This window comes from Euprymna scolopes, chromosome 12 (assembly GCF_053919585.1).
Source record: "Euprymna scolopes isolate OS-2025 chromosome 12, ASM5391958v1, whole genome shotgun sequence".
NCBI lineage: Eukaryota > Metazoa > Mollusca > Cephalopoda > Sepiida > Sepiolidae > Euprymna > Euprymna scolopes.
This window is the reverse complement of record NC_136493.1, coordinates 82674567-82697375: the sequence shown is the minus strand read 5'-3', so window position 1 is coordinate 82697375 and position 22809 is coordinate 82674567. Positions and strand designations below refer to the sequence as shown.

Below are 22809 nucleotides of genomic sequence, written 5' to 3'. Positions count from 1 at the left end.
AAACAACCATTAAGCTAAAAAAAAAAGGGGGAAAAAACAAATGTGAAAAAACACATGAAACATTGTAACACACACGTCAAAAACACATGAAACACTGTAACACATGTGTCACAAAACACTTGAAACATTCTAACACATATGTCAAAAACACATGCAACATTATAACACACATCACAAAATACATGAAACATCGTAACACAAATGCCACAAAGCACATGGAACATTGTAGCACACATATCGCAAAACACATGACACATTGTAACATATGTTGCAGAACACATAAAACATTGTAACACATATGTAACACAACAAAAAGGAAAGAACCAGATTTCAAAAAACACTGGAAACATTGCAACACATATGTCATAAAACACATGAAACATTGTAACACATATGTCGCAGAACATATGAAACATTGAAACATATGTCAAAAAACACCTGAAACATTGTAACACACATGTCACAAAACACATGACATATTGTAACACATATATACCAAAACACATGAAACATTATAAAACATATATCAAAAACACATCAAGCATTGTAACATATAGAAAAAAAAGCAATTAAATCATACATGGTAAAAAGATACATCTGTGATGTTCACACATTTTTCTATATATGGCAGGCAAAAATATAAATTTAACATTCACTAAAATTCAATATTAAGTCTATTATGATGAAGGTTTGGATAGCTACATAATGAACAAAGCTTACTTGATATGATCTAGATTTATCTAGATTTATGTTATCTGGAAAGCTCAGCCTGATCTTTAACTGCTTCCCATAATGTCAATTCTGAAGAAAGATTAGAATTTATTTCTTGTTTCATGAAACCAAACACAAAGAATGTTCTTGAGTACTCTGTAAAAATGGCATCGGAAAATATGGCATCCGTAAAAATCTCTACCTCCACAAAGACTTTCCACACTGGCTCACTAAATTGCTAAATTGTTCAGACTGGCAGAACACATTGTTGACATTGATTAGCCTATTTGAAAAAAAAAAAAAGAAGCCTAGCCCCCCTCTCTATCGGTGTAAATGCCTATAAATTAAAATAAAAATTTTTTTTAGAGGGGGGCTTAGCCCTATTTTAAACTAGAAGAATGGGAGCTTAATCTGTACTTCTCAAATGGTCCTGTTGTCCAAGTGCCATTTTTACCGGTGCCATTTTTACCGGTGCCATTTTTACCTAAATTCCAAATCTTGCTGATCCCTTAACCGCAATAACTTACCTTTTCTTTTTGGATGATAAGCAGGGCAATTTGCTTGAACATGTGAACCAGTTCGCGAAGGTGGTTGACACCGTAGCAGGTGATTATTTGTTTTTGATAGAGCACTTGCCTCGTTAAGGCGATTTGTGCCGTTTGGTGGATGTAAGCCATTGCTGCTGAAACTGTATTCAAGACAACGTTCTCATCCAGTGCCGGCAAACCCAATTCTTGTGGGTTAGGTAAGAGATCCTGTAAAGGAAAAATGCTGGATGCAATTGATTATAATAAAATTTTGGAAAATTTTACTGATCAATAGTTAAAAAATTAATCTTGCAATAAACGAGAAATTAAGCAGTTTTAAGTCACGTATTGTTTGTAATTGCATACAATTTAGTTTAGAATTATTTTTAATAAATAAATGGATATAAACTGGAGTTGTATTTTTTATTTTCTCTTGGAATCTCCTCACTATCCAATCACCACGAAGCCTCTTCCATGGGAATGAATAAGCTTGAATTGCTTGGCCAGCAATTTGCCTATAATTTTACCTTAGACGCAGCAAATTACTCCCTAACCAATTTTCCACAACAGACTAGATGATCTGATGTCCTCGCTATTAAAAACAAATATTGACACCTCCAAAGTGTGTCGACCAGATCTCATTCCTGCTATAGTAATAAAGCTGTTAAGCTACTCTTTAAACTATCTTTGGCATTCTTAATTATATTCACATATAATTATGAAAAGCAATGAATTGAGGAACTTTACAGACTTTTGTATATGGCTTCCATAAAGTACAATAGGAACCCAATATGTTCCACACACACACACGCAAGCATGCACGCATGCACGCACGCGCGCACACACACACACACACACACACACACACACACACACACACACACACACACACACACACACACACACACACACACACACACACTAATAGAATAAAACTTTTTCAATTTTGTATTCAAATAAAAATATTAATAGCACAAATTTCATTTAGAAAGCTCAATAGTGCAATACTAGAGTTATACACTTTTACAATATACAACTTTATCATAAACAGGCACTTATTTTAATGCTCATGTCAAAAAGGTTAAGTTTTATTTATATACAAGTTTACAATTGTTATTCTTCACGTGGAGGAATTCATGAGCGCTAAATATACATAAGAAAACTTAAAAATAACAATAGTCACATCGACTTGTAGATAGTTCCTTCCGTCGACAGTTGAATACATGAATGTATAACAATGAGAAAAAAACATATATACAAAGAATTATATTTGAAAACATTAGTAAAAAACATATATGCAAAGAACTATATATAAAAACATTAGTAAAATGCCGAAACAATTGCACGCTTGTATAGTATATAGCACTGAAATCTTTTTTGAGATGAGTATAAGACCAGTGAAAAAGTATATATATAGGTTAACACAAGTGTGCTCAATACGGAAGTAGAGCAAGTAACGTTTTCAATTTGTCTTCACATCAGCAGTAATTTGTCGCTACAGTCATGAGCATGTTTCGGTCTTCTAGTATTTAGTAACTAGAGACCTCTTCAGGCAACACTGCTTATATTCAAAAGCGGAATTCTTAAGGAAAAACGAAAATCAACTTTCAGCAAATCCTAAAAAAAGCAAAAACTTGCCAGTCACTGAATTCACCTTGGCTTCTTTGCTTAAATGAAAAACTATTTATCACAAAATTTAAAGATAGGGATAAACTCTTGAATAAAAAACAGGAAACCTCAATAAATTGTAAGCATTAAAGATCACATCTGCATTCTCACTTGCTAATTACTCCTCCATAATCCTAATTAAATTCGACTCCAATACGACCCACATGTAATCCTCAAGTTTAACATTCACTAAATCCAAAACCACTCCCTTCCTGGTAAAAACCACGCACGTAAAAAAAATTCCTTTTAACCACACCTAGCACTTACAAACAATTTTTCTACAAACTTTAAATACTTAATATTCCCCCTCAATCCATCCACTAGAGAATTGATATTTGGCATATGCATGTATGTCACACCCCTGCTAGCTTTTCCCCAAACCTCGTTAAAAATATTCACTTGTAGCATAAGTATCGAACTAAACTTCAGTCTAGTGGTGCATGTACTGGGATAACATCTTTAACCTAAAAAATGAAAATACACAATTATCTAGTAACTGAAAACATACACTACAAACATTAAATCTTTGTCTCCCTAAAACCAATGGTTATATTTCCACTATAATGAAACGCTCTAACGAAACTCTTTAAAATTGTTAACCTCAATCTTGATGAATCTTTTATATACCACAATCACTAAGTGCGGCTAAAATCTAAACGATAAATGATGCACGACACTATATGATATAGACATTGAAAATAACTCTAAATAATATCTGTGTGCTTCTACTCCAGGGAGTTATGTAACATATCAGTATATTTACATGCACAAGATCCGTGGTATTACTATTTACAAATAATTAATATAACCTTCAGTAAAGTTATATCATTGCTAGTTAGTAGCAAATAACTGGGAAGAATTCCACATCACCCTCCGTTTTTTAAATAATTATTACCGCTGTCATAAAAAATGACTACATTTGACTATCATAAGTATAGTAATGATATATATACTGATTTTGCAATTACTATCATTAGGAAAAGTTTTAATAAAAATTTATAAACATACCAATTAATAAACCAACATTAAACGAACAAATGAAATGGTAATAAATATTAGAGGTGGTCTAGTAAAACAGATTTTGGTAAAGTGAGAGAAAACAAACTACCACTATTAAACAAATTATGGGTCCTCTCTCACCTTATCTCTTTCTTCTCCATTCCTCCTTCTTACCATTTTTCCTTCTCCTCCATCTCCCTCTACTTCCTCTTCCCTCTTTTCCTTTCTTTGTTACGCCTCCTACTGCACTTTCCATCCTCTTCATCGTTCCCTAGTAGCCCAAGAAATAGTCAATCGATCCGGCTAAATCCAAACTTTTTCGGAGAAAGAAATAGGAATACTAAGATAAAACAGATGATAAAAAACGGTACAAATACACTTGCTCATATAAGTCTTAGACGAGCAGCGGGCGATAGACAGACGAGTATATATTTCTTTGTTGAAAGTTGCTTTTCCTTTTTTATTAAGAATTCCGTTATTGAATATAAGGGTTTTTGTCTAAAGAGGTTTTTAGTTACTAAATAGTAGAAGGCCAAAACATGCTCATGACTGTATAGTAAAAAATTACCGTTTATGTAAAGACAAATTGAATATATATATATATACACTTGTGCCCGATATTATTCATACCCCCCTTGAAAATTGAGTTTATTAGGTGTAACTTTTGTAAGAATTTATTGTTTACGTCCATATTGATACATATTCTTAATAAACCTCTTCTGATCATTTTCGTCATTTTAAAATCTCGGGATACTTGTAATAAAAGAAATATACAGCTATTTATAAAATCTGCAATGTTCAAAAATAATCATACCCCCTTATTTTTTCAGTATTAATCGAGTTTCTGACTTTGTTTTCTGTTTGATTCTTATTTTGAATGCTTTTATACAACCTTTGATTAATTTCATTTCGTTTTTTGCATTTTTCTAGAAATTAAAATGATATCAACTGAAAACCAATAAAAGAATAAAAATTATTAGAATGGGGAAGAAAAAAGAGCTTAGTAATGATCTTAGGACTAAAATTGTGAATTCACATAAGGATGGTTTAGGTTACAAGTCAATTTCCAAGAAATTTGAGGTCCCTACAGCAACAGTACAGAGCATCATCAAAAAATTCCAGAGCCACCACACAACAAACAACTTGATTGGTAGAGGAAGGAAAAGGAAACTGTCTGCTAGAGCCACCAGGAATATTGTAAGAAGTGTTAATGCAAATCCAACCACCACTAATGAGGACATTTTAGAAAATCTGGAGTCTTCTGGCATAAAAATATCAAGGCAAACATTGCAAAGGACTCTGCATGAAAATGGTCTGAAAGGAAGAAGACCAAGAAGGACTCCATTGCACACCGAAAAACACCTTGCAGCACGTCTAAAGTTTGCTAGGACCCATGTGAATTCTCCAGAGTCCGTTTTCTCAAGTATTTTGTGGACTGACGAAACAAAAATTGAATTGTTTGGCCATATGGATGCTTCTTACGTTTGAAGGAAGAAAGGAGAAGCTTACAACCCAAAGAACACCATACCCACGGTGAAACATGGTGGTGGTAGCCTAATGTTTTGGGGCTCCTTTTCGGCTAGTGGTCCAGGTAGTTTGGTCAAGATAGATAGAACCATGAAGAAGGAGCAATATTTGGAGATACTCCAGAAAAACATTAGACAGGATGCGGAGAAGCTCCATTTAGGACCAAACTGGGTCCTTCAACAGGATAATGATCCAAAACATACTGCCAAAATAGTCAAGAAATGGTTTGAGGATAATCAAATTAATGTTTTGGAATGGCCTAGCCAGAGTCCCGACCTGAACCCTATCGAAAACCTCTGGCACATATTGAAAACTGAGGTTAAAAAGCGGAAACCTAGAAATTTGAGGAATTTGGAGAACTACTGCATTGAAGAATGGTCAAAAATCAGTGTTGATGCTTGTAAAAACCTTGTTGATAAATATCCAAAACGGTTACAGGCAGTTATTAAGAATAAAGGGCATGCTATTGACTATTAGTAAGAGAGGTATGAATAATTTTGAACCAGTGCCATTATTGTTTTTCTTTGTATAATGTTTCAAACTTGCATAATTTATTTATTTGTTGAGTTTAAATTAAATGCTTATGCTTGATTTATTGTTTGAAATCCCTTTAATATTGTCTACCTTTTGGTTTGAGCAATATTCTTATAGAAATCTCAAAGATCCGAGGGGTATGAATAATATCGGGCACAAGTGTATATATATATATATATATATATATATATATATATATATATATATATATATATATATATAATATACATATATTAGATATATATATATCTAATATATATATACATATGTTTTATATATATATATACACACACACATTTTATATATATATATATATATGTGTGTGTGTGTAATATATATATACATATATTTTATATATATATACATATATTTTATATATATATATATGTAATACATATGCATATATTATATATATATATATATGTAATATATATATATATTCTATATATATGTATATGTAATACATATGCATATATATATATATATATATATATGTAATATATATACATATATTCTATATATATGTATATGTAATATATATACATATATTCTATATATATGTATATGTAATATATATACATATTTATATATATATACATATATATATACGCAATATATATACATATATTCTCTCTCTATATATATACATATATTTTATATATATATATATATATATATATATGTAATATATATGTATATATTTTATATATATATGTAATATATATATACATATATTCTATATATATATATATATGTAATATATATACATATATTATATATATATATATGTAATATATATATATACATATATTCTCTCTCTCTATATATATATGTAATATATATACATGTATTATATATATATATATATATGTAATATATATACATATATTCTCTCTATAAACATAATATGTAACATATATACATATATTTTATATATATATATATTTGTAATATATATACATATATTATATATATATGTAATATATATACATATATTTTATATATATATATATGTAATATATATACATAGATATATATATTTTATATATATACATATATTTTATATATATGTGTAATACATATACATATATTTTATATATATATGTGCAATATATATACATGTATTTTGTATATATGTATATGTAATATATATACATATATTTTATATATATATATGTAATATATATACATATATTTTATATATATATGTAATATATATACATATATTTTATATATATATATGTAATATATATACATATATTTTATATATATATGTAATATATATACGTATATTTATATATGTATATATATTTATATATATTTATATATTTATATATATATTTATATATATATTTATATGCATATATATATATATTTATATACATATATATGTTGTATAGTTATACATTGCAATGTGTTCTTATTAGAAGGATAATGTATGTTCATTTGTTCACATGTTATAAAGGATATGAGTCTTAAGTGAGATGAGAGTCTTGTTAGAGTGTTTGTCTTGAGAGAGAGTCTTATTATATGGCTTGTTGTATCTTAGAGAGAGAGATGTTGTAAGAGAGATGGTTTAATTAAGAGTGATGTTGAAAGACTCAGAGAGAGATGCTTATCTTAGAGAGAGATTGTTCATGTTATTACGATTCTTATATATTAAATGTTCATTCCTTAGACGTGTAGAAGAAGAAAGCTCTTAGAGTGAAGGAGATAGTGTTTAGACAGTCTTAGTGTAGATATGATGTAGATTCACATTGTGGATATGACATGTCGAGACGTGTATGTAATGACATTTTATAACACAGATATATAGACATATGATACAATTTCCACTTTACCTTTTTGTAAGAATCACAAACACAAGACGCTTTATCACAAAACACATGATGAATTTATTTCTTCACGACCGGCCGTGGTTTCCTCATCAAGAATTCAAAGCTTCACATTTTAGTTTCAAAGTGACGTCTCGCTTCCTAGACGTTCGAGTTGCAAACTCCAGACTCTCTCTGAGTTTCTCACTGACTGTCTCTAACTAACTATCACTTCCTATATTGAGAAATCCATGCATGTCCGGCCGGCCACGTGACTAAAATTCACGTGCCCTCAACATGCGTGGACTTGCACGTTTTGAATATTATGATTTCCCAATAACCTATTTTTCTTTTGTTGTTTTCACAAAAGAATTCAACCTACATATCTAATTTATTTAACCCATATTTTATTATCCACATTCTTTCTAACAATTGAATAGTTTATTTATTATTTATTTCATCCGAATTAACAATTTACTGGACATTCCATTTAAACCTATTGTTCTTTAAAACTTATGTCCAGGGTTCGATTTCTGCTTTCTCTCATTTTATTTTCATTTTAACTAATCTCTCTATTTTTATACTTACATGAAAAGGAGACAGCCCTTATCATGTAACATATATATATATATATATATATATATATATGTATATTTATATACATATATATATATATATATATATCTATATTTATATACATATATATATATATTTATATACATATATATATATATATTTATATACATATATATATATATTTATATACATATATATTTATATATATATATTTATATATATATGTGTATATATATGTGTATATATATATTTATGTGTATATATATATATGTGTATATATATTTATGTATATATATATTATATATATATATTTACATATATATATATTTATACATATATATGCATATTTATATATATATATATATTTATATATATACATATATATATACATATACATGTATATATATATTTATATATTTACATATATATACATATATATATATACATATACATGTATATATATATTTATATATATATATTTATATATTTTTATACATATATTTATGTATATATTTATATAACTACTTAATTTACTCACATAAAATTAATATACGAAAGTATAAATTCATGCATAAACTTTAAGTATTTACTTCAAAAGTGCTCAATACGTAGGTAGAGCTAGTTAGTAAGTTATAAAATATATATGGCGATTAAGCTACACTGAATATTCCGCGTTTCATCCACTCTAGGACTCTTCAGGCTTATGCGCGCATTTTGTGTTTTTTTTTCGTTTTTATATACGCAGTTTCTATTGAGATTTTAGTTAGCCAATCAGCTTTCTAGTATCCACCGCACCTTTCCTATCAGCCAATGAGCATGCACTTATCGGAAAAAGGCCTATTTGACCTCTGGTTGGCCTGTTAGTTAGAATAGTAATAGGAATATACTGACCAAATTTTAGGTAAAATCTTGAACCCTAATTAAAGTTATGAAGAAAAATATATACCCTGCCTTATCCCCTGGATAAGGCAGGAAAGGGAATGGCATTAGCCCTAGATATATCTAAGGCTTTTGACAAGGTATGGCACAATGATCTACTCATGAAAATAAAATCTATGCTATTACTGGACAAATGTTTAGCATAATTAAATCCTTTTTAAATGAGAGAAGAATCCAGGTTGTCCTCGATAGGCGTACTTTGATATAAATGTGAGTGTAACTTAGGGACCGATCTTTGGACCATTATTATTTCTAATATTCATAAATGACTTACCTGATAAAATTGTCTCTGAGATGGGTATATCTGCCGATGACACCTCGCTCTATAGCAGGCACGTGGGATAAACTAATGAGCACATATCTAAGTTAATAGCTGAAACCTTACAGGAAGACCTTCAGTCTGTAGTGGAATGGGTTAAAAAATGGATGGTAACGTTCAACGCTGCCAAGACAAAGCTTGTTTTCTTCAATAATTATATGAAACCTTCCAATAGCTATGGCTAAAGATACATTACCTGAAAGTACTTCGTTCAAACTCCTCGGTTTAACGTTCACAGGGAACATCAGTTGGAATAGATACATCAAAATCATTGAGAGAATTGCCAAGGCTGCTGCGAGGAAGGTGGGCTTCTCTACCATGCTAGAAAGTTACTTACGCATGAAAGTATCTTATACCTCTACAAGGCCATCATTCGCTCATGTATGGAGTATTGTTGTCACATTTGGGCTGGTGAATCTACTACTAGTCTTTTGCACCTAGACAAGGTTCAAAAGAGAGTCGCCAACCTGATAGGTCCTGAATTGTCATCTAAGCATCAGCCCCTGTCCCATCGACGAAATGTTGGATTCCTCTGCCTGTTTTACAATTATTTTAATGGTGGATGCTCTGACGAACTACAAGTCCTTGTATCCCCTTCACAAAAAATGTAAGAAAGCCTTCTATTCTAATATATTCTTCCCCAGAACGGCTAGACTTTGGGATTCTTTTCCAAGTTCCTGCTTCCCCAACGCCACTGACATGCAGAAGCTCAAGTGTAATGTGAACAGACATCTTGCTGCTAAACTCTCTACATAGTACCTCTGCAACTTGAGTCCCTGATAGTAGCCCCCTACATCAAAGTGGTAATGTGCCTTGTTTGAAGTGAAAAAAAAAAATATATATATATATACATATATATATATATATATATATATATATATATATATATATATATATATATATATATATATATATATGACACTAATTTTCGACACCCATAACAAAAGATACAAGTAAAAACTAATAAAATGAAATTAATTCATTGTGATTATTACAGTAGTATAGTGTAAAAAGAAGGATCACGGTTTGAATCGCATATAAACACTATTTATTTTACACTCCATAAAACCGGCGACATATCGTTTTAAACTGAAAAAAACTTTAAAAAATGACAAAAATCACAATGGCGAATTTTTCGAAAAAGAGCCAAATTAAGCATTTTAATATAGAGAAAAATCTGTACAAATATACATTATACCCTGTTTTAATTTAATCATTACTCAAGTGAAATATAACATTGGCTTGAAATATTATAAAAAAGACGCATATATTGGTGCGTATATACAAAAAAAAAAAAAAATAAATACAAATAACAAAAAAGTAACAACTTATATTTAAGCAGATAACACCAAGAAACAATTAACTTCCGGTATCTATGGACGGCCCTACGTGACAACTTTTTCTTGTTAACAATTTAATAATTTTCAATATCGTAATTTGTAGTCCGAAAAAAATTTAATATTTCAATTATTTCTATTAAATTCCTCTTTATTCAAGGAAATATTAATTTTTCATTCCTAAAGCTAAGCATTATTTTAATTTTAACTAAATCCTTAAACTAACTTTATCGGAAATTTATTTTCAATTCAAATTTTTTTTAATGAATTATAAACTAAAAGTTATTTTTTATTTAATATAAACAGATTGTAAAATCAGCTGTGCACAAAGAAATTTAATTAAGTTTGAACTCATAATTGCTTAAGTTATTTGGTTTAGAAATTATATTTTTGTTTTATCAATGAAGAAATAAGTAATGCAGGTTACGCGACGGTTTTTATAAGTGAGATGTGAAGATGAACAAATCGGTGTTCCATAGATAAAAATTATTCACGTTTGATTTCTAAATATATTTTTTATTTGCTCATTAATGAAATATTGCCTCGATTTGAAATTTAAAAAAAATTATTAACAGTAAGATTGTTTATTCATAATAAATTTAAGAATAAATCTGCCACATTTTTTACACAGAGTTTGAAAAATTCAATCATTAAAAAAATTACAAATTATTTCCGAAATATTTTGAAAAGTCACAGGGGAAAATCTAAAATATAAAAAATACATAATTAAAATTCTTTTCATAAAACTTAAATCGTTTTAATATATTTTCCAACTTATTTTCTTCCGAAAAATCGAGAAAAATCGCATAAATTGCAACGATTATGGCCCAAAATTAAATAAATTTTATTTTATCATTCCAGTATATTTTAATATGTAAACAAAAAAACTAAAATGTAAATCCCCACTCCCAAATACTTCTGATAAGATCGATTTAGGGGTGGGGGACAAAATATGAGAATTTTTTCTATATTATCTTATTTCAATTTATACATACTTCAGCTTTTTTTTTTTTTTTTTAAATAAGTCTGTAAAAATATTAATCAAGTATTTGATTTTGAGAGAATTTAAAAAATCGTGTTGTTTTCATTGTTTACGTCAAAATACAAATTTGAAATTCACCAGTTTTAAAAATAGTAAAAAAATAAAATAAATCCCGCTATTATTAGCGTCATACATACATACATACATACATACATACATATATATATATATATATATATATATATATATATATATATATATATATATATATATATATATATATATATATATATATATATATATAAAATAATTATGTTATCAAACAGTAAATCTTTAACAAAGAAAAACTTATCAAGATAAGAAAAACTTAACACTATTACGAGAGTAATTATAATATTGAATGAAAAATGAGGAATAAAAGTTATATATATAACTTTATTATATCATCAGAAAAATAAGGAAAAGTTATAGGGAAATTTAAGAAAAAAAAACCCTCTTTAGGCCATGGCATTTCGAAGCGAAATTCTTCTCATGAGAAGAGGATAAAGGCCGGAATTGTGCAAAATGCACATACATACAAAATTGGCCGAATGATATTTAGAAATGAAATGAGAATGAAGAAATAGGATAAAATGGTAAATAGAAATTAAATGAAGGTACAACACATGAAGGTAAATCGGAATGGTAGTATATATGTAGGTAATATATAAAAAAAATATAAGTAAAAATATAGGTAGGGAAAGGTAGACGAGAAAGTAGAGAAAGAAGGGGAAGAGATATTATAGAAATTGTAAATAAGGTATATGGAACATTTTTCAAAATATATAAAAAAAAAAATAAAAATAAAACAATCTGAAAGTGAAGAAAATGGGATTAGAAAAATGTTCAAAATAAATTATAAAATAAAATGATACAAGTTCCAATAAGGTTCCAAGGCAAATAATATGGCAACTGTGTACAAATGCAACATTAGTACAATCCTCGTAAATCCAGAAAGTATTTGCACAGTATAGCAATATATTTAGAATACCGGTATAATCACGTGTTGATGGGAAAATAGAAAGATCCAGGTAGAAATTTTCACAGAATAGGAAGGTAATTAGTGGAATTCCAAGATTTTGTGGATTTCAATCCCATCAAGATAAAGATTTATATTGGGATATAAAATTTGGTGTATTAGACAAGAGGCATATATCAGACTACTTAAAAAAAAAAAAGGGAGGGGGAGTGCAGTTAAATAATTCCAAAAGCCGGCCAGGACACGTTCTTGTTAAATAAACTGCAAGATGAAAAAACTGTAGTCATAACAAAGGTTGAGCACATCCGAAATATTGTGACGTGATCGACCTAAGGGAGTGGTTTGCCCCTCATTGGGGACCGCATAACTATGCTAAGATTGCTTTAATAGATCCCGGGTAATGGAGGATATCCCAAGGACTTAAAGTAGAAGATATAAATATATATTTTAATTCATTGTCAAAATAGATATATTTGCTTATTGTTTGGAAGTTAGAGATATATATTTTGTTATTCAAAATTGACGACAGGAAATTGTCTGGCACCGACGAACTCAGTACCAGGTGTTCTGACTGACAGCTGGTGACCCATAGGGTCATGGGAGTTTAATATTGATTTGAATCTCAGATTGCAAGCTAGCGACATGGCTTGATTGCACACCCACAATCTGGGTTTTTCCGTAAGTGCGTGGCATGATTTGATTGCCTGAGGAAACCTTCCACCCCAAACACTGACACTCCTATTAATGCTAGTGCCGCGTGAAATTAGTCAGTTTCCAGCCAGAGTTTGTGCGTGGAACTCGAAGTAACAACACCGCTTCCTGAGACATGCTCCTCCTTCAACCCTTCTGAGGCTATCTCTGAAGAGAAGAGAGATTTGAGACTTTTAAAAACTTACTAAGAACTTCACGTGTACATATATGTAAAAAGTCTGTAAACTTTGTGAAATTAACCTTTCGTAGAATAGAATTCAAGCGTCTGTGGTCCTTCTTGCCCGTGTGAGTTTTGTTATTCGTTTTCAGCATACCAAATTCAATGTGACGGCCTCCAGAAGTACGAGACGACACGAGCCAAGTTTTCGAAGATCAGGGGTCCTTACGTAACTTCATAAGAGAGGGTGTTACAATATTAAAAAAATCCTAATTTCGGATTCGATATTAGAGAAAAAGAACTTTTAGAAAATTTAATTTGAAATTAAAGAGAAATTTAAAAAACGATCGACCCCCTTCCCCAAAAAAACAAACAATGGAATTTTAGGCAGGAAAATCATATAGGAAGATATACAACATTAAAAACTGGAAAACGAGTGATAAAAAATCCAACTTTCAAAATTGAAAAATTCATTGCCATGGTCGAAAAAGGTTTTTTCTTAAATTTCCCTGTAACTTTTCCTTATTGTTCTGATGATATAATAAAGTTATATATAACTTTTATTCCTTATCTATCTATCTATCTATCTATCTATCTATATATCTATATCTATCTATCTATATATATATATATATATCCATAAAAGTGAACGTGTCTGTCTGTCTGTCTGTGTGTGTGTCTGTGTGTCTGTCTGTCTGTGTACATTTCCCTACGCAATAACTCTGTCAATTTTTAGTCTATAGACTCGAAATTTGAAATACCGGGTACTGAGATTTGGGAAAATCGATGTGACGGGTGTCAGCCAGAAATTTGGCTGTTAAGGGGTCAAATTTCAACGATTTGACCTTTAAGAACTCTACCAAACTCCTCCGACAATTTTGGGTCTAGACACTTGAAATTTTAGATATAGGTTCCTTGAACCTGGATCTAACTTAATAAAGTGATTTGAGCCCGAAACTATAAATTTTAAGGGGTCATAATAGGGGTCAAAGTTTTAAAAAATTAACCATTTTTTTTTTTTTTTTTTGCTTTTTTTGCACGGCATACACCTCCAAACACCCGAGCAACGCCGGGCACCCCTGCTAGTATATATATATATATATATATATATATATATATATATATATATAAATATATATATATATTATTATATATATATATATATATTTATATATATTTATATTTATATATATATATATATATATATATATATATATATATATATATATATATATATATATATATATATATAGATAGATAGATAGATAGATAGATTGCTCACCATTTTCCGATTTGCTTCCGAAACCAAGGAAGTTGATCTCTAAATGGAAGTAAGATTTAAGTGTGAGGAAATTAAATAGGTTTAAAGTTTAGGAGTAGATTATATCCTTCCAAGGGGAAAAATCTATTAGAGAAGCCAAGTTTAAAATATAAATGGGGAGCGTGCATCTTGCCGGATCTTTATTAGCAAAACTGAAAAAGGACCAGGACTCATCCACTCAACTAGCTAAGAAGCTACCTAAACAGGTCCGTGTGCGGCATGCTCAGGCAGGAAACATATACTCATACTTGACTTCCTCTTCCATGTACAAACTGTTACGAACGTTTCCTACTTATCCACCTCTTCTCCTTCTGTATTCGAATTCAATGTCAATTTCACATTTATGTTATAATTGTTTTATTGTTTATTTCAAAAAATTGTTTACCCATTAAAATAGCCTGCTTGGTATTCTAAACTCTTAGCTACAAGTTCCAAACGTTCAAGTAGTTCTCCACATTAGCAACGTTTCAGATTTGCCGAGAGAGTAACTCATAAAATGTGATGTTATAGATAGAAACATCTAAAACAGTTTAGGAATTGGTTCTGTAGATTTTTATAATTGTAATAAATGGGTGGCAAAAACCAGTGTAAACGTGTGAGGTACCATCCGCAAATATAATCTTTACTGATCATTTGAAAGAGAGAGAGAGAGAGAGAGAGAGAGAGAGAGAGAGAGAGAGAGAGAGAGAGGGAGGGAGGTTATGCAGATTTGCTTATTGAAAATACCCCCCACCTAACCCGCCCCCTTATAGTTAGGTGACTAAAATCCCTGTTGTAAATAACTGCTTTCAAACTGATCTCATTTCACCTTCTTACCTGGATATTCCCTTCTTTCATCCATTCCAGGCTCAATTGTTGGTATGCACTTGTGGAGAGGGGGTTTTCTATTAAGAGAGAACAGCTATGTTTCACCAAGCTTGGATAACGTTCCAAAAGATCACGGGTTTTGCATCCAGCTAGTCCAGAATCTGTGGAAGAAAATTTTTTAGTGCATCATGCTTGATAAATTGACAAAACAAGATTCTCATAATGCGCAAATGTTGTTGTTGGCAGATCCCCCCCCCCCAAAAAAAAAATTTGTTGAGAATTTTTGATCAACGCTGAATATGTTTATTTTTATTCATCACTACCAATCTTACATCGGCTTTTACTTGTAACGAGATTTTCAATGGAAAGTTACAGAAGAAGAAGAAGAAGAAGAAAAAGAAGAAGAAGAAGAAGAAGAAGAAGCAATAATAATAATAATAATAATAATAATAATAATAATAATGATAATAATAACAACAACAACAACAACAGCAGCAACAAGGCAGCACCAATAGTAATGAGGATAAAAGACTAGGAGAAACCGAAATCAAAGGGAAGACTCAGATTATACGATGGACAGTAATGCTGGAAACAGCTGAAATTTTAAGGAAGACTCTTAAATGCATAATTTAATCTATATAAATGACAAACGCTAATAAAATGCCACAGAAGTAAAACAGAGATACAACCAAGGAAACTAAAATTGAAAAATTGTAAGTTGACACCCCCTCCCTACACCCCCCCTACACCCCCCCCAAAAAAAATGTAGTGCCCGCATTGCCTGACACCGCATCAAATAGTTGAAGGGTCGAGGAGGATGGAAAAACTAAAGAGTGAAAGCACTAACTAGACTTTGATGGATAGATACGAAGAGGACTGGGATCTTGGCGAGGCTTATTGCCATCCAAATTCCAGTGAAGACAACTGGTCATTGTTAACGAAAAATTAATAGCAAACGAACGTTGCAATAACGTAAAATCATTTGCAAAGGCTATCGAAAAAGATGAAGAGTGCTGGTAGTCTGGGAGGCTTGTTGTCACCCGGATTTCAGGGAATACCATCGATTGTTGTAAGTAAGCAGTTTCTGATGATAACCTGTGTGAGAACTTCCAGTGAGTGAAGTAATAATAATCTATAATGTAAATCTCATCTGTCTGTTTAAATGTATGTATGTTTGTTTATATATCTGCCTAAAACTTTCGACAGAGGCAGCAGATTTTCACGAGATTGTATCATTTGGAAGCTCGACCCTTCGGGCGACAAATATCGAAAAATTAGCCAAAAAAATTTATTTCTTCAACCTTAACTGAACACTTTTCTACAGAGAGGGGTCGCTTTTTTTTCTTCGAAAATCATCGCCTCTTTTCGATTGTCTAACCTTGATTTAAACCTACGCCATTTCCGGTTGAGCGATGGGCGCAACAACATTTTTTTCACATTCTTTTCCTCCTTTACGTAACGAGTTCGAGCCTACCTGCCTACTAACACTTTTTTTTTTTTTTGCTCACACACACCTCCAAAAAGCTGAGCAACACCGGGCACCCAGGTAAGTATTTTATAAGAGTCATTACTACTATAAAAAAACTTGCAGTTGTTAAAAATAGATTAGGATTGGAATGTAATTTGGAGAGCACCTTTGAAATTTAGGTGTTATTTTAACAGATGATGAGTTAAATTGAAAAATAAACATTTGTCACTGTTTAATAAAGGAATGCATGAAAACAGAAACAAAAATGATAAATTGGAAAACGAAAATTGTCACCAAGTAATACATCCCGTACTTTGATCTCCAAGGAAATTCTGGCAGGAAGTCCACTGCATACAAAGAAATATGGCAATAAAATAATGTCAACATCAACAATAAAAGTAAACAGGAAATTTTGTTTCAAGTTTAAACTTGCGATTAAACCTGTTGTCAGAAAATATTTCTCTAAATACTAGACTAATTATCGACTGAAAACAAGTGATTTTTTTTTTTCATTTTTATAAAATTTTGTGTCTCTAATAAAATCAATAGCTCCATCACGCATAACCATATGAAGCAACAACAACACCTACACATTTGAGAAACAACCGTGCACACTTTTGTATGCGGCACTTGCAAACAGGTTAGAAGCTAAAAGACTGTTTGCGTTTAGTAACGGATTGACTCGCAAAACTGGTTTGTAGATAACTGAGGGGGGTCATTACGAATTGTGTTGTTTTTTTTTTGTTGTTTTATGAAAGACGTTTGATCTCAGAAGAGGACTTGCAAAATGTCAGTCAGCATTGGGTACTCAAGAAAGTTTATCAACAATTTGCGTTAGATTATAAGTAAGAGAAAAATCATGACAAAACCTCCCTTCATCATCAATTGTGTTTGAGGGGACAAGCCAGTCAACATTGTGAACATTAAAATCTCCAAACACGTGAATGTTAACTGAAGGATGATCCATTTTCTCCACAGATTGTTATGGTTGGTTATTGTGTGGCCAATTAAGGCCAAGCTGTGAATAAGGAAATACTTGAAAACACGTACAGGAAAATTTAGGATCTTCTGCCACATCGAAAGCTGCCCTTAACGTAGACATCAATTCCATGTCTATGACTTAGGGGTTAGGGTTTGATGTCATGGTTGAGTAACTTTTAATCAGGAAATCATCCACAGGAACACCAGGTCGAGTTTGGTCTTTTGTAAATGAATTTGGTAGTGGAGGGGGAGGATCTATGTTATAAGTTGGGGTTTTAGGTTTACACTTGTGTTGTGTTTTTGACTTAAGAGCAGGAGAGAGAGAGAGAGAAAGAGAGAGAGAGAGGGAGGGAGAGAGAGAGAGGAGAAAGAGAGGGAGGGAGAGAGGAAGGGAGAGAGAGAGAGAGGAGAGAGAGAGAGTGATTAAAGAAGAGATATTTTTTGGAAGAAAGAAAAGCCGTTGTGATTTCTGACTGGTTTTGTCAGAAATCGTTTTTTTGTTTGTCCGATCTTTCAACTAAAATCTGCATATCCTTATTATTATGGATCACTCTCTCTCTCTCTCTCCCTCTCTCTCTCTCTCTTTGAATCAATCTATACAAATATGAGATCTGTTTGAAAACTACCTTTAAGATAATAGATCCCATTGAGATCTCAGTGCCAAGGCAGCTGCAAAGAAGGTGGGCTCTCTCTACCATGCTAGAAGGTTACTCACACAATTCGCCTATGCATGGATGAATGATACCTTTGTAGAGGTACAAGATACTCTCTGGTGTGAGTAATTTTCTAGCATGGTACAGGGAATCCACCTTCTTTGCAGCAACCTTGACAATCTCCTCAATGTAATTGTTCCAATTCATGTTGCCTGTGAATGTTAAGCTGAGGAGTTTGAAGGATGAGCTCTCGGGTAGAATGTTATTTGTCAACCTAACCCTAACCCTAACCCTAACCTTCCTCAGGTGTATGTTGTTCAACTCGGGAATCTTTCTGTTGAACTCGAGAATCTGTATAGAATTTAAAATGGAATCCTTCTTCAAACCAACAGGGGTAGCACACTATCGCTCCATCAGCCATGATTGGATCAAAGTCTCTAGTACGAATTTTAGGAACCTTAAACCTATTTTTGTTTCTAGATGTAAATATCACAATTTTTAAAGGCTGTCACCCCCCCCCCCCAAATGAACTCAAAGAACATGAGGGGGAGATGTTTTATGCCGCCATGCTTGATTTTGGGCAAAGGTTATATCTATGTCTCAAAGATTTCGCATATAGGTTCTAATTAAAAATAAAAAGTTAAACGAAATCCTCGGAGATATTATTTCTAAAATATTTGGAATAAAAAACAGCCTACAATTTAATTAGATTCATTAGCTAATCATAAGTTCTTAAAAGATAATTTACGAAACTAAGAAAATACTGACAAAACCAAATTATAGCAGGGATGAGATCAGAGTTGTTTAGGTTTTTTTATAATATCATGGACATGAGAAAGAATGATTTTCAGATCTACTAGTCTGGTTTCTGTCCACAAGGAGAAATTGGAGGAAAGGATTTAAGGTGGAGTTGAAACCAAACTAGCGAGCAAACAGGTCAGTCTTTCGGTTTCTGTGCAAGTAATCTCATGATTGTTGGGTAATGGGGAGAATTGTTGATTGTCCACTATTCACCACACTGTTATAAATTTTCCAGAAATTGCAAGTTTCTAATTTCTACGACTCGATAGGTTCCTGATCATTTTCGTATGCCAACTCTTGACTGCAGTTATTTTACTTTTACAATTTTTTCTAGCTTCTATAAAGTTTTGTCTATATCAATTCCAGACTCTGTAATTTTTAGAGAACTTTTATAAAAAGAAATTTACATTTGGCCTCATTTTAAGAAAATATTGCGTTTTTTGGTTTAGAAAAAATATTTTAACATTTATTTTATTAAAGCACTTTTCCTTATGTCTCATCATGAAGGAATTTCGTGTGAATGCTTTTTGAAAAAAAAAACATTATCTGACAAGAGGATTATTCAGAGTTGAATTTTTGAAGCATAAAATTTTTTAAAACTCTTTTTCTAATTCTTGCTTGATTATTTGTTGGCCTGAAAATTTAACTCCATTGCCAGAAATTAGAAATAAACTTTCTTAGTTTTGACTGCATGCCAATGTTCAGACGTGCAAACGATGTTTTTTGTTTTTTACTCTGATTATTTTTAAATGTCTTGGGTGTTAAACTGCAAAAGAAGTAGAAAAGCATGTACAATGCGATTTTTTAAAAATATTCTAAAAATAAAACAGGTTAGATGGAGAGAGAAAGAGATTTCTCAGTGGAGCAGAATTGCCAGCGGCCATATTGAAAACAATGAAAAGACATAAGATAAAGATTGAATTATATTTAAAAAATAATGAAGATTTGATTATAAAAACAAAATTATTTGTTACATAAATATTAATTGAATATCACTTCAACCTAAATACTCCCGATTAACTCAACAATCAGCAAAATCCCACACTTTCACAGTAGAGATCCCTAGATGCCAGAAAGCCTTCTATTCTAATAGTTTTTTCCTTTGAATTGATAGCTTTTGGAATTTCCTCCCGGGTTTCTGCTTCAACAACCATACTGATATGCAGAAGTTCTAGTGTAATGTGAACAGGCATCTCGCTGCTCAACTCCCTACATGGTTTTCCTGTAGATATGGTCCCAAATAGTATCCCCTTAAATCCAAGTGGCAATATGTCTTATTTGACGTGAATAAGAGTGTAAAAAAAAAAAGAGCATATTCCTTGAATTAGAAAAAGGCAAAATATTTTAATAGACATCAATTTAAAATATTTATAAAATACTTATGAAATACTTAAAAAATACTTATAAAATACAGAAAGATAAACCTATTTTCACTTGTAGTTTATCAAAAATTAAAGATGCCGTCCAAGTTCACAATTAGGATGATGTTTGGAATCAGTCTCCTCCTCGCTGAATAGATCTCTGGTGGCTGACGAAGCTGATTCTCAATCCCTACCACTGTGTATCTACACACACTTCTCTTTTTAACACTTTAAACACCTTTAGCATGCCGGTCACATGATCGCAGGCCAGGTTTTCCAGAATTTCTGGTGAAATGTTAAATGCTTGGAGAACAGTGCAAATATGCAGTCCTGCATCTTTGCTGTGGCCTTCTTATTCATCTTATTTTAGTAGTTAATTTACCCTGCCAGATTTGGCGCCTCAGTCTATACTCTGCCATGCAATATCAAATTGTAAACATGCACAAGGATGCATGTTTTGATAGTGCATACGAAAGGCAAACATTGTACATGACAGATGCCAAGGAAAAAAAATGGAAGAAGAAAGAACTAAAAATATTTCTGCTGGAGTCTAACCACTCAAGAGGTGTTTTCAATGTTTGAAATAAAGTGCTTCATTGATTGGCGAATCATGCTGAGACAAACTTATTTAAGAAAAGTTAATGTCCGAGAATATCTGCAGATAAGCCCTTTTGAATGGAGACTGTCTAACTGTTATCTCCAGTGGATATCTTGAGTCATCAGCTTCTGTGTGGTTGAATGGTGACCACTAACAAAGGCCAGAATCAGTCAAGGGTGAAAAGATTCCAGGAGATGTTAGGGTGATCAAAGATAGTCTTCAGACTCATAGTGGGAGTTTAGGTGCCTCAATGGAGCAATTAGCTTTTGCAAGGGCTTGCGGTCAGTTGGACCAATGTGTCTCACCAAGTAAGATGAGCCCTTAAAGCTCTTAGTTGAAGGACTGTGTTAATTAGACCTGTATGCTTTGATTTAGTCAGGAAAACATTTTATAAGTCCGCTATTCGACTTTGAAAAACGAATGACATTTTAACCTCCAAAGAAAAATAAACGTTTGTTAATTCTTTTTAAGCAGGACATGTTATTTTTTTGATGTTTAAAAGGATAATTCATTTGTTACATTGGATTGAACAATAACTTTGGACCAATAAAATGACGATCACAACATGTGCAGCATATGCAACATATACAACATGTGTAATAATTTTTCATAGCATGACAAACTAATTTCAGCTGGTACAGACTGAGTACACTCTTAAATATTTTGCATGTTCGCCCTTCAGTGGAATATGTTGTTGCTGCTCAATCATCATCATCATCATCATCATCATCATCATCATCATCATCATCATCATGTCTGTTTTACATGTTGGCATGTGGTGAACAGCTTATCTCTCTTTTTCTCAAATCGACCCTAATCAATTATTTGTGTTTTCTTTGGTCTTCCCCTGCCGACTGATACTGATATTTCAACTGTTCTACATCAAATAACTCAAGCATAACTGATTCATTATTTCAGTTTGACAAAACTAGCAATATCTCCTGTTTTGCACACATCTCCTGATACTGTCCTGATTTATTCTTCATTTCAGCTCATCAGA

General features: G+C 31.5%; 1 protein-coding gene across 1 annotated transcript in view; it reads right to left on the bottom strand.

The window, feature by feature from the left end:
* The window catches only part of LOC145291381 (dynein heavy chain domain-containing protein 1-like), a 494383-nt gene that overhangs the window by 160114 nt on the left and 311460 nt on the right, over window positions 1-22809 (bottom strand). Inside the window, exons 69-70 of the mRNA XM_080137171.1 lie at window positions 15957-16108; window positions 1239-1466 (exon numbers count right to left, since the gene is read on the bottom strand). Coding sequence (XP_079993297.1) covers window positions 1239-1466; window positions 15957-16108 — 380 coding nt within the window. The remainder of the gene's footprint in view (window positions 1-1238; window positions 1467-15956; window positions 16109-22809) is intronic.